Source organism: Canis lupus, chromosome X, assembly GCF_011100685.1.
Source record: "Canis lupus familiaris isolate Mischka breed German Shepherd chromosome X, alternate assembly UU_Cfam_GSD_1.0, whole genome shotgun sequence".
Taxonomy (NCBI): Eukaryota; Metazoa; Chordata; class Mammalia; order Carnivora; family Canidae; genus Canis; species Canis lupus.
Window position 1 is genome coordinate 38,502,852 of NC_049260.1, and position 14,035 is coordinate 38,516,886.

General features: G+C 41.0%; 1 protein-coding gene across 1 annotated transcript in view; it reads right to left on the bottom strand.

Moving 5' to 3' along the window:
- The window catches only part of EFHC2 (EF-hand domain containing 2), a 195,308-nt gene that overhangs the window by 161,612 nt on the left and 19,661 nt on the right, over positions 1–14,035 (bottom strand). Inside the window, exon 2 of the mRNA XM_038587226.1 lies at positions 1,629–1,817. Within this exon, the coding sequence (XP_038443154.1) occupies positions 1,629–1,817 (189 nt within the window). The remainder of the gene's footprint in view (positions 1–1,628; positions 1,818–14,035) is intronic.

The window sequence follows — 14,035 nt, forward strand, 5'->3', positions numbered from 1 at the left end:
AGTTATGGTTTCCCTGGAAAGAAGCTTCCCTGCAGTCTGTTAGATCTCCATAAGCGTCAGAACTGGGCTTCAAAAAAAAAAAATGTGCTCTAATTGATCAACCCTAACACAGATGACACAGAATATGTCACTTCTACCAAATTTGAAGATATTTTAATTGGAATCAAAGCATTGCCAACTAATCCATGCTAAGGCTGCTAGAAACCACCTGGTAAACTTAAGGGTATTAAGGTTTGAATGCTTTATCTAGTCCTGGATTATTTTTTAAGATTTACTTACTTATTTGAGAGAGAGCATGCGTGTGCTCGAGTTGGAAGGTGGGGGAGGTGCACAGAAAGAGAGAATCCCAAGCAGACTCCTCGCTCAGCACAAAGCCCAACGCAGGGCTTGATCCTATGACCCTGAGATCACGAACTGAGCCAAAACCAAGAGTTGGATGCTCAACTAAGATACCCAGGTACCCCGTAGTCCTGAATTATGTTTTAATTACAGAATCTAAGTAATTTATTAATAGGTTCCTTTTTGGAGAACAGAACATGAGGCCATGACACAGGGTTGTCTCATAAACACAACATATCCCTTCTGCTGTGTTACAGGAAATAACTGGTCACCTTGCTGGGTTTTTTCACTTTGATCTTTGTCCCTTTTTAAGATATTAAAATGGGGCAGTCCCGGTGGTTCAGCGGTTTGGCGCCGCCTTCGGCCCAGGGCATAATCCTGGAGACCTAGGATCGAGTCCCACATCGGGCTCCCTGCATGGAGCCTGCTTCTGCCTCTGCCTCTGCCTCTGTGTGTGTGTGTGTGTGTGTGTGTGTGTGTGTGTGTGTGTGTGTGTGTGTGTCTCTCATGAATGGATAAATAAAATCTTAAAAAAAAAGATTAAAATGGATTACTTTTTTCAATTATCAATATGTCATGATATGTGTGTGTTAGGTATACAAATATATATGTCAAGTTCAGGCTCTTGTCTAATAATGGTGCCTCTTTCCTTTACTTCTACTATTCATGCCATGTCACCCTTTGGTTCTCAGGGATAGGGAACCATAATCAGTACACAGAAAAGAGAAGATGTCTTTCTGTTGCTATTTAATGGCACATTCCAAATCAAACAAAATGATCTCATTAATGGCAACTCTCTAAGCAAAAAAATGACACTGCCCAGACTCTACGTGTCTAGAGGAGGACAGATTATCCTGTCCAGGGGAGGAGAGGAGAGAACGGTTGATAAGCATTAGCCAAGAAAGATAAACATGTGGTGTCCTGCAACCAATGGGCCTGATCAAAAACAGGAGTGTCAGGATACTTTTCTTCTTGAATTTGTTTTTTTTTCTTTAGACTTTATTTATTCATGAGAAACACAGAGAGAGAGAGGCAGAGACATAGGCAGAGGGAGAAGCAGGCTCTTCACAGGGAGCCTGATGTGAGACTTGATCCCCAGACCCCGGGACCATGACCCAAGCCAAAGGCAGACGCCCAACCACTGAGCCACCCAGGTGCCCTTGAATGTGTCTTTTCAAAAGAACCTGCCTTAACATTTACACTGAGGACTCTTAATTTTCTCAAATGCTTACTATATCATACAGGTAACATTTGAAGATCGCATTTTTCCCCAACAACATGCAACTTACCTGCTTATCAAAAGCTACCCAGGATGGTGCATCGCTTCCCATTCCTTTAGGAAACGCACTGTATTTAGGCTTTGTCTTTTGCCCGAGAAGCAGCTCTCCACCAATTCCAGGTTTGTCCTCACTCACCAGCATGCCAACGTTGTTGCAAAAGCCCCAATGTTGAGATTTGTGGAACTTCTCTTTTCCCACCTACAAACACAGGAGACCACGTAAGATGGCTGAAGTTGCTCTTTGTGTCTTACTGGTTTTTTAAAAAAGGGCAACACATCCCCATCGTTTATTTTTCCCATTACAAAATGCACATTTGAGTGGCAAACGATTACGATCAACCTTTATCCATAAAGTGGTGTCACATTTTAAATTCCATTCATTTTAGCAAATTCACAACTTTGAAAAGCAAGAAGAAACCCAAAGCTCCATGCTATTGAAAACGGTTAAAAATAACTATTACTGCAAGTGAACGTTTAGAACATTAGCTTGCTAATTAGCCTATTCTACTTATTTGCCAAGAACGCAAATGGGAGGTGGGGGGAGGGAGAGTCCTCTCCTTCGGAGTAAAAATTTAACAGTTTTCCCACATAAGCCTAAATGTTATTTGCACCAACACAGAAAATAAAATCTTTTCCTCGTTAAAAATCAATGTAACAGAAAATTCCTCAGAGCTGACATTCTCATCCTAATTTTAAAACCTTGCCATTCCTTTCCCTCACTCCTCTCCCATCTTTTCTGGGATCTGGGCAGAGAGAGAAAAGCCTGGATGATACTACCAAGGGTTGGCAAAGATGTGGCTGCTTGTGTGCAATGCTACAGAAAAGTAAAGGAGATGATGTCTCTGAAGAGACATCCATACAAATTTTAGAATTATTTGTTCCAAGCTCTGTGAAAAGTGTCAATGATATTTTGACAGGGATTGCACTGAATGTGTAGATTGCTCTGGGTTGCATAGACATTTTCACAATGTTTGTTCCTGTAATCCATGAACATGGAATGTTTCTCCATCTCTTTGCATCTCCCTCGATTTCTGTAGTTTTTGGAGAAAGATCCTTTGACTCTTTGGTTAGGTTTATTCCTAGGTATCTTATGCTTTTGGGTGCAATTGTAAATGGGATTGAATCCTTAATTTCTCTTTCTACTGTCTCATTGTTAGTGTATAGAAATGCAACGGATTTCTATGCATTGATTGTATATCCTGCCTCATTGCTGAATTGCTATATGAGTTCTAGCAATTTAGGGGTGGAGTCTTTTGGGTTCTTCCACATAAAGTACCAGGTCATCTGAGAAGAGGGAGAAGTTATACACAACTGAGAAATTACTGAACACTACATCAGAAACTAATGATGTACTATATGTTGGCTAATTGAATTTAAATTTTAAAAAAAGAGAGAAATCTAGCAATACCTAGGAAAGTGAGAAGTATGTATGCCCTATGGCCTAGCAAGTCCATTTCCAAATATCCTTTGCCCCTGTGCACCAGGAGCTAAATATAAATAATAAATAAATATATAATAAATGCAAATATTTGTGTATATCATATCACAGAATGAACATCCATCCACAGCCCTGAATAAAAGATAAAACAACTCAAGATGACAATGAGACCTCTCTTGTGCCCTCCCTGCCTCTCCAAAGGTAACCATTACCCTGAATTTGTTGCTTGAGCTCTAACATTTTGCCAGGATTCTATATAGCCAGGGGAGTAGCCTTTTGCAAAAGCATAACGCCTTGGTCAGGAAGTCTGAGAAGAGGTTTGAAAAGACCTCAATTTCAAGGCAACCTACTGAACAGGAGAAAATATTTGCCAATCTTATATCTGATAAGGGGTTAATATCCAAAATATATGAAGAACTATACCTCAAGAACACAAAAACCAACAAACAATACAATGAAAAAATGGGCAGAGGATCTAAACAGGTATTTTTCTAAAGAAGACCCACAAATGGCTCATCATTGGGGAAATGCAAATCAAAAGCACAATGAGGTATTACTTCACACCTGCTAGAACAGCTACTGTTCAAAAGGACAAGAAATAGCAAAGTGCTGGCAAGGATGTGAAGAAAAGGGAAGCCTCGTGCACTGTTGGTGGTAATGTAAATTGGTGCAGCCACTGTGGAAAACAGTATAGAGGTTCTTGAAAACATTAAAAATAGAACTACCACACAATCTAGCAATTCCTCTGGGTATTTACCCTAAGAAGACACAACTCAAAACAATATATGCACCTCTATGTTCACTGCATTATTTAAAATAGCCTCTAAGACATAAAAACCTATGTGTCCACCAATGAATCAATGGATAGAGAAATCAGGATACGCACGCATGCACATGTGGAGTATTATTCAGCTGTAAAAAAAGAATGAAATCTTGCCATTTGTGACAATAGAGATGGATCCTGAGGGCATTATGCTAAGGGAAACAAGACAGAGAAAGACGAATATCATCTGATCTCACTTACATGCAGAATCTTAAGAACATAAAAAAAAACACAGGCTCATAGATACAGAGAACAGATTGGTGGTTGTCAGAGGTGGGGTGGGGGTGCGAGTGGGAGGGGGAATGAGTGAAGAGGGTCAAAATGTGTAAATATCTAGTTATAATTAAGTCCTAGGATACAATGTACAACATGGTGACTATATTGTACTGTTCATTCAAAAGTGGCTAAGAGAGTAAATCTTAAAAGTTCTCATCACAAGAAAAAAATTTTTTATCTATGTGTGGTGACAGATGCTAACTAGACTTATTGTGGTAATCATTTTACAATATATACGAATACAGAATCATTTGTACACCCAAAAGTAGTATGTCAATTATACCTCAATAAAAATATAAAAGGCTCAATATTAAAAGGAAAAGAAAATACCTCGTTTCCTCTTATAATGAAGGCAGCCTAGAAGAATCCAGAATGGCCTGAGCAGCCCTACCCAGGGGAGCCAAGGTCCCAACAGCTGTCCTGGGCAGATGAGCAGCCCAACTCAAAGGCTACGAGAAGAAGGCCAGAGGCAGTGGTTAAGATGGTGGGCCACAGCCTGGCTCTGTCCCTTAGGGAATCCAATGTCACCACCGCCACCAAGCTCCCAATCCCTCCTGACACTTATACACATTCAGGTTACCACAAGTCAATCCCAAATCACCAAAGCAAAGCAAAAGTTGGATTGGCTAAAATGAATGGTGGAGTAACAGAATTGTCTAACACTGTTCTCTCACTGAAACCAAATAATCAGGATGCCTGGGTGGCTCAGCGGTTGAGCGTCTGCCTTCAGCTCAGGGACTGATCCCAGGATCAAGTTCCACATCAGGCTCCCTGTGAGGAGCCAGCTTCTCCCTCTGCCTGTGTCTCTGCCTCTCTCTCTGTGTGTGTCTCGAAAGAAAAAAGAAAAAGAAAAAAAAAAGAGAAGAGAAGAGAAAAAGAAAAGAAAGAAAAGAAAAGAAAAAAAAGAAAAGAAAAGAAAAGAAAAGAAAAGAAAAGAAAAGAAAAGAAAAGAAAAGAAAAGAAAGAAAAGAAAAGAAATCTCAGCTGGCTCTGAGTTCCTGTGGCCACTCCATGTTTGTACAACCCCCTTTCAGCTCTTATACCATTCTGCCTTGAATTGTGTATTACAACTGGTTGTCCCTTTGCTCTTTGAAAAAAAGAAAAAGACAACAATAAATAAAATTAAGCAAGTAATCTCAGGCAATCACAAACTCACCTCAGGTCAAACCAACAAATGTTTCTTAAGCATCTACTATATTCCTAGCTGTGTGCCAAATGTACTAGTTAAAAATCAGCATAACATTCAGCCACTCCAAGGGGCACCTGGGTGGCTCAGTGGTTGAGCATCTGCCTTTGGCTCAGGATGTGATCCCTGGGTCCTGGGATCGAGTCCCACATCAGGCTCCACACACGGAGCCTGCTTCTCCCTCTGCCTGTGTCTCTGCCTCTCTCTGTGTCTCTCATGAATAAATAAAATCTTTTTAAAAGAGAGAGAGAGAGAGAGAGAGAGAGAGATTCAGCCCCTGCCCTGAAGAAGAAATCCACAATCTTGCTGATGAGATTAAGATTTAGATCCGTAAAGCAAACAGAGAACTAGAAAGCAATGCAGATACCATTTCTAACCACTTACTATGAGATAGACTACGAAGGGCTTTATATACATTACCACCACCAAACTATCTGATTGGTAAAAATGGAGGTGATAAAACATAGGAGGAAACCAAAGTAGAGAGAGGAAGACTAGCACACTCACAGTTACGCTGGAGCTAGTGCAACCTACATCTGAACTTAAGTTCATGTGACCTCAAGCTCTGGTCAGCCAGGCTGGAGGAGTAGCGTTGAGGTCCTGCAGGTAAACAGATCCTGTCCTGGCAGAGAGGCTCAGGACAGACAGTAGCAGACAGGCAAGGGTAGTAAGTAATGCACTGCAGCTGAGCTGACAGTGCCTAGTGGGAGGGGCAAGAAAGTGGTTAGTCTAATAAAAAAAAAAAAAAAAGAGAAGTTCAAGTTTGGAAGGACAGTAAGACAGCAGAGTATGTAAGGAGATCTATATTATGGAAAGCCTCACGTTTAACTACTGTATACGTCTGAAACTCTCCTTGAGCAAGGATGAAATATAATCAAAGACTGGGGTGGCAATGGTCCAGATGGACTGAAAACCATTTTATAGCCATCAGAATGGCAAGAATTAGAAAGCTGGATAATCATATGGTTTCACTCATATGTGGAATATAAGAAATAGTGAAAGGGACCATAAGGGAAGGGCGGAAACTGAGTGGGGGGAAATGAGAGAGGAAGATAAACCATGAGAGACTCCTAACTCTGGGAAACAAAGGATTACAAAAGGGGAGGTGGGGGAGAATGGGTAACTGGGTGACGGGCATTAAGGAGGGCACGTGATGGAATGAGCACTGGGTGCTATACTATATGCCAGCAAATTGAATTTAAATAAAAATTTAAAAAAACAAAGTCGAATAATATCAAAGTTTGTAGAGGAGGTGGGAAAAAAGCAACCTTAATATTGTTCAGATGAGAGAGTAAACGGTCATTCTGGGAAGCAATGGGATTTGATTTAAGAATCAAGAATCTCCCATTTGCAATAACATGGATAGAACTAGAGAGTATTATGCTAAGCAAAGTAAGTTAGAGAAAGACAAATACCATATGATTTCAGTCATATGTGGAATTTAAGAAACAAAGCAGCAAAGGAGAAAAATGAGACATGAATCAAGAAACCAACTCCTAACTATAAAGAACAGGTGGTTACCACCAGAGGGGAGGGGGGCTGGGGGGGGGGGAATAGGTGAGGGGGATTAAGGAGGGCACTTGTGATGAGCACTGGGTGTTGTAAAGAAGTGCTGAATCACTATATTGTACACCTGAAACTAACATAACACTGCATGCTAACTAACTGGAATTTAAATTAAAACTTTAAAAAAAAAGAATCCAGAATCTCACCCCTGGATACGTATCTCAGAAAAATTCTCACAGCAGTCAATAAGTGTTAAGAAGGTGTCATGGTATTTTGGGAAAGTGGGCAGGCAACCTAGATATCTATATTTATGGACTCAGCAACAAAATATTGTTTAATGGATAAGTATACTTTGGTGGATGTTAATTTTACCTCAGTGCTTAAAGCAATAAACCAAGCAATAAACCAGATGCATTAGCTCAGGCTCCCATAACAAAATACCAGAGACTGCATGGTTTAAACAGAAATTTATTTCTCAGTTCTAGAGGCTCGGAAGTCCAAGCCTGCTAAGCCAATTTGGTTACCCATAGAGGGTTCTCTTCTTGGCTTACAGATTGCTGACTTCTCACTGTGTCCTCACACAGCAGTGAAAGAGACTGATAGCTCTCTGGTGTCTCTTACTTAAAAGGACACTAATCTTATCATGAGGGCTCCACCCTCATGACCACCTCTAAACCTAATTACCTGGGCGCCTGGGTGGCTCAGCTGGTTAAGCGTCTGCCTTCTGCTCAGGTCATGATCCCAGGAGCCTGGGATGGAGCCCTGCAACTGGGGCCCTCCTTGCTCAGCAGGGAGTCTGCTTCTCCCTCTCTCTCTGCCTCTCCCCCTGTTCGTGCTCTCTTTCTCTCTCTCTCAAATAAATAAATTAAATTAAATCTGTAAACCTAATTACCTTCCAAGGCCCCATCTCCAAATGCCATCACACTAAGGGTTGGGGCATATTTCAGTCCATAACACCAAATGTACATACAGCAATGCAGATCCTTAAAAACACTGTTGATTGAAAAAGTTATTATCTAGGGTCACCTGGCTGGCTCAGTTGGTTAAACCTCTGCCTTTTGCTCAGGTTATGATCCTAGAGTCCTAGGATGGAGCCCCACATGGGGCTCCCTGCTCAGCACAGGAGCCTCTTCTCCCTCTGCTCCTCACACCATGCTCATGCTCTCCCTTTGTCTCTTTCAAATAAAATCTTTAAAAATTATTACCCATAATACACAATTATATTTGTATTTTTTAAAATACACATACAAATAGTGTTACATATTTTGCAAGGACACATCTAGATTCCAGAATGCACATCAGAGATATTTATAGGTAAGCCTATATAAAGTGGAGAAGGAATGAGATTAAGGATCAAGAACAATGAGAAATAAAAATACATAACACCAGAGAGACACCTTGCACAAGTCAATGATGATATTGTGCCAGAAATGGAGAAATATAATGAGTACTCGCTTTGGCAGCACATATACTAAAAATTGGAGGAATGTAATGAATTCACTTCTTTGCACTGGACATTAAAAACAAACAGGGGCACCTGGGTGGCTCAGTCAGTTGAGCGTCTGCTTTTGGCTTAGGTCATGTTAAAAAACAAACAAGAAAACAAAAATGGATTGGAATGAGGTGTGAGAGGCAGGCAGACACAGTAAGCTGCTCAAGCACAGAGCAGCCACAAAGGTGAGAAAGGACCTCACAAGGGTAAGGACAAGGGGAATAGGAATGAAGGGACATCCTATATTTAGATAGGACAAGGACCCTCAAACTATCTTTGAGGAAGGGCAAGTTTGACTGTTTTCCCAAAATCATTTCAGACTGATACTTTTGCAATATACAATAAAATTAATTCTAAGAAATTAAAATAAATACAAAGACATAAGACCTTACAAGCCCACTGATCACAGCCTTGGATGTCATAGCAATGTCAAATTGTTATATAAACTTCTGAAGATTCCCAGTGCAACAAATGGGCACCATACTTTAAGGAGCACTGCCACAGCAGGCATCGGGTAAAGAAACCAGCATCTGTGATTGGATGTATTAAGGAAGGAAGAGCGAGGGGAGGTGACTTGAGAATTTCATGCCAGCCTCACTTCCACTTTAGAAGGGGTGGGGAGCAGAAGATGGGAGAGGAAAAGCACTAAAGAGGATGAAGTACTTCTCTTAGCTTACACACTGCTGCCACTCTCAAGCATGGTTATAACTGCATAGGCTGGTTTTCTCATTTCTGACATTTCTGGAGGAAACTAAACCAGTGGATTAAATTTGAAGCACTTTCAATGAGTCTAGTCCTTCCTTTCCCAGTCACCACCACAACAACAAGGGGAAGAAATGAGCTGGAAGGAGGAAGGGCAGAGGAGGTGCACCTGCTACCTACCCTCAGACACATACACATACACAACTGCTATGAACTCTTGCTAGTGTGTTCCTGTCCAGCTAGTGACAATAACTAAAAATACCAAAAAACAGAGCCTTTTATTTTATAGGTATATTTTCGTATTTGAGAGAGTGAGTGCTCTTGGGGGCTAGGAGCAGAGGGAGAGGCAGAAACTTATGTGGGACTCCATGCTGAGTGGAGAGCCTGAGGCAGGGCTTGATCCCATGACCCTGAGATCACAACTTGAGCTGAAACCAAGAGTCTGATGCCTTACTGACTGCACCACCCAGGTGCCCCAAAAGCCTTTTATTTATACATAAGATCTACCAATGCTGTGAAAACTGAGGAACTACAATACATAAATTCAGTCAATCAAGTTCCTGATAAATTGACAAAGAGTAGCAGCTAGATACCTGTTAAATACTTCCAATTCTTTTGCTAAATACAATTAAATCAGCCAGATGTAATTCTTAAAAAGAATACTTCTAGTATGAAAAGAACTATTACTAAAATTTTTCCAGAAGTCTTGGCTTGTGGGTTGTGAATTCATACATTCAAATCCAAAAGAATGAAACACACACCTCCTTAAAGTTCAGTAATGCCGATTTCTTTTTGTTGTTGTTGCTTTAAAGATTCTATTTATTTATTTACTCGTGAGAGATACACAAAGAGAGGCAGAGACATAAGCAGAGGGAGAAGCAGGCTCCCTGTGGGAAACCTGATGCAGGACTTGATCCCAGGACCCTGGGATCACGACCTGAGCCGAAGGAAGCTGCTCAACCACTGAGCCACCCAGGCACCCCTAGTAATGCTGCTTTCTATTATTATTCTCATCAGCATAGCACGTGAAATTCCATTTCTGCACTAGGAGTGTTAGTTTGAAATTTCAATTCAGACTTGTATACCTTAGAAACTAATTGCTTGAGGATTTGTTCCATATGAGGTAAAAAGTCCACAGGGCACTTGTCTCCAGTGTTCACCCCTCCTGACACACATATAGACACAGTTGAGATTTGCCTTTGTAATCCCTTAGGACCACATGACGACCTGTCCCTTTCCCTAGTGACTGTGACATGGCACTCCATCACAGTTCCAAATTAGGCAAACATCTCAGTGAATGACACAGTGAGGATATACTATCCCCAGAACCAGTGCTCCTCGGTGTCTCAACTCCCTGGGTCCCATCACCCTTATAAGAACAGGTGGAAAGGTGGCAGCCAGTTCCAGACTCCACTTGATGTTTTACATCAAATTAATCACTGATACCACCACCCTCTCCTTGTTGCTAAAAATTGGAAGAGTAATTTTATCACATGCTCAGATTGATTACTGAATAATCAGTCAATTGTCAGGGCCACTACAGAAGCCATAAGTAAAGCTAAGTCGAACTGAGAAGCAGGCTCTACTCCTCAGCACCGAGAGTTGTTTATCCTAATCTCTCCTTCAGAGCTCCAGTACATCAATCTCATCCTTTCTTTCTTTCTTTTCTTTCTTTTCTTTCTTTCTTTTTTTTTTTAAAGATTTTATTTATTTGACAGAGAGCAAGAGCCGGAGAGATCACAGAGGGAGAGGAAGAGGGAGAAGCAGACTCGCCACCGAGCACGGAATCCAACACAGGGCTCCATCCCAGGACTCTGAGACCATGACCTGAGCTGAAGGCAGACGCCCAACCAACTGAGCCACCCAGGCGCCCTCATCATTTCTTTTTAGTCTGCCAGGTAAAGCCCAGATGCTTTCAAAGTATGTAAGATGGTACTGGGCATGTTAGCTGTTCTGGCTACAATCCTTTTCATTTCAAGGCAAATCTCAGAGTATGCTTTGTCATCATTCCCATATTGTAGATGAGGATGCTCAGACAGGTGGTTTAAGTCATTTGCCCAAGGTCACTCAGCTAGTGTTAACTGCTTAATCCAGGATGCACACTCAAATGTGTGTCTTTAAACATGGGGCCTTGTGTTGTTTGCATCTCTTAGAGAAAAGTGCTAGATTCCCCTCCCCCCTGTTTACATCACCAAGGTTGAATTAATACTTTTACTTTGGACAAATATACTAATGCAAATGATCACCATGACCATGAACAGAGTAGATAAAGGGGCCTAAAAATTAATAGCTGAGGGCAGCCCTGGTGGCGCAGCAGTTTAGCGCCACCTGCAGCCCGGGGTGTGATCCTGGAGACCCGGGATCGAGTCCCACATCAGGCTCGCTGCATGGAGCCTGCTTCTCCTTCTGCCTGTGTCTCTGCCTCTCTCTCTCTCTCTGTCTCTATGAATAAAATAAATAAAATCTTTAAAAAAATATTAATAGCTGATACCACCACCCCTTCCTTAAAAGCAGGACAGCTATTAGTGCTGTAGAAAGCTCTTCCCAGTTACCAGCAATTACTGGAAACCTGAGGATGAAAGAGAGTCAGTTTGTATTTAATATTTCCATGGACATTCATGACAACTGACTTTTCGAACTACATTATGAGGTTAATGGAAAATAATGATTATAGAATTACCTAAAACTATCATTCGCAGATATTCCTGCTTGACCAAGTTTGGGACTAGCCGGCTTCTGTTCCCTGAATAGTTTTTCTTTTCTCCCTTCATATCATATTTATTTTAGGAATCACTTTCTCTTTTCTTCTTTTCTGTACTTTTATAGAGTAAAAAGAAGTCACTCAGTAGATGCTATGAACCTCCCAGAGAAAATAACAACAAAATTGCCTCAGATATAGTGGGATCTTAAAGTGCAGGACTCTAAGAGCATGAAAGCTATCATTACTTATTAATAAAACTAAACCACTCAAAAAGAAAGCCCAGATGTAAAAATAAAAAAGCCAAGTCAAAGAAACCTTCAAACATTTTTTCAGCTAATTCTCTTTCCAAACATAACTTGGAAAATTGTGCTCATGATTCTCAGCCATCAGCTCAATGTAACAATAAGATTGGTTTTATATATTTAGTAACGCATTTAAATCAGTAGAGTGGGAAATATAATTTAAGTCAATAAGATCTAAAGAGATGCACAGCCCCTTCCTCAAAAAACTGAATTTTTTTCTCTAAATAATTCAGTTCAAAGCACCCATCAATGAAAACAAGTCTAAAGACTTCCTCCCCCAAAGTCAGTTAAAATGACTGGCTCATTGTGGTTGATCAGTACATCCATTTCCAAATTGCTTCTCCCTTGCCGGTCTCCATTTAGAAGCCAAAAACGGCAAACACTCCACTTGTTTCTCTGTCTCCTTTCAGAAGTCTGTTCTGGGATTCTGGAAAAGGCTTTTGTCCACTTCAGCCAAGGGACAAGTGCAAGTGACGCTGCCCGTAGCTCACCTCTTCTTGCCCTGAGATGCATATGTGATGCCTAGAGCTGCAGCAGCCACCTTGAGATCGTGAGCAGAAAGGTGGGGAGGATCCCATAGATGCTGGCTCAAAGCTGAGCCTTTAAATGTATGCCAGTAGCCACCCAGTTCCAGATTTCCTGTTTTGTGAAAATAATAAATCCCTGCTTATTTAAGCCTCTACTGGTCACATATTCCATTATTCACAGTTTTCTACTAATGCATTTAGTTTCTAAAAACTGTGCTTGAATGCTTTAAAAAAAAAACAGAATAAGATGATTAAGTGATCTAATGGGTAATTTTCTTTATACACTGACAAAAATAAATTTCCTCTCAAGCACAACAAATACTAGTAAAATTTATCACCTCCACTGACTTAAGAAACCTGAGATTAATTCTAGAATTTATGAAGAGCAGCAACTGGTTCTACAGATAAGACCAGAATAGAAAAGCTAAAGGCAACTGTGAGTGGTATACCATATAGTCAATGTCTCTGGAGATGGAAACCAGGAGTCCATGGCCTGGACCAGTACCTTCTTTAAGGATATTATGGAGGAAAGTCTACCTCAAGCTAAAACCAGGGAGTTGTTTACAGAATGGGGGTTCATGAATGTGTGTGTGGCTGTGTGCCTGCGCCTGCATGCTAGGGGTAGGTAGTGAACATGAGCTCCTAACCCCCAAGTTCAGCACTCCTATAATAACACACCAGCTAGAATAGTATTCAATGCAAGCAAAGGGTCAAAGAAGATGGCAACAAAAAATAAAGCACAGCACAAGAGTCACATCTGACTTCCTTCTCCCCTCAGCAATCTGTGGGCTTTAGGACTATGGGCCACTCAGGGGAATACCCGTGGGTTCAAAAATCTTAGGTCAGAGTAGAGGGGTGAGATACAAGGGCAGCATAGCTTCCAGTTATACTTGGTGAATTGCTTAAGACTTACAGGGACAGAGGCAGCTTTGTCTCATAGCTGTGAGGACAGTGGGTGACAGAAGCCCAAAGGTGGGAGGGGATGATGATTGTGCAATTGTGCTGAGTGTGTCATAGGACTTGAATCTGAAAATGTGCATCAACAGTCCCTGATCCCACAAAAGCAAAGACTGAAACAAAAATTATAACAAGATCTGATACTTGTGACAATAATATTTAATAGTGGGAAAGGTATAGGGACCTAAATGGAAAAGAGGTTTCCAGGCTTCATTTATAGTAAAACACTGAAAGCTACAGCCCAGTCTATATAAGTCATACACACACACACACACACACACACACACACACACACGCTGTAATATCCAGAACCACTATGAAAGCTATACTAAGGCAAACACTCAACATAGTGACTTGACAATCCTATATGTTATGTAACTGTCACCACAAGAAGTGTGGTCACCATACAAGGTTATCACAATATTATTTACTCTATTCCCTATACTATACTTTTTCATCCCTGTGCCTTATTTTGCAACTGGAAGTTTATACCTCTTAGTCACTATA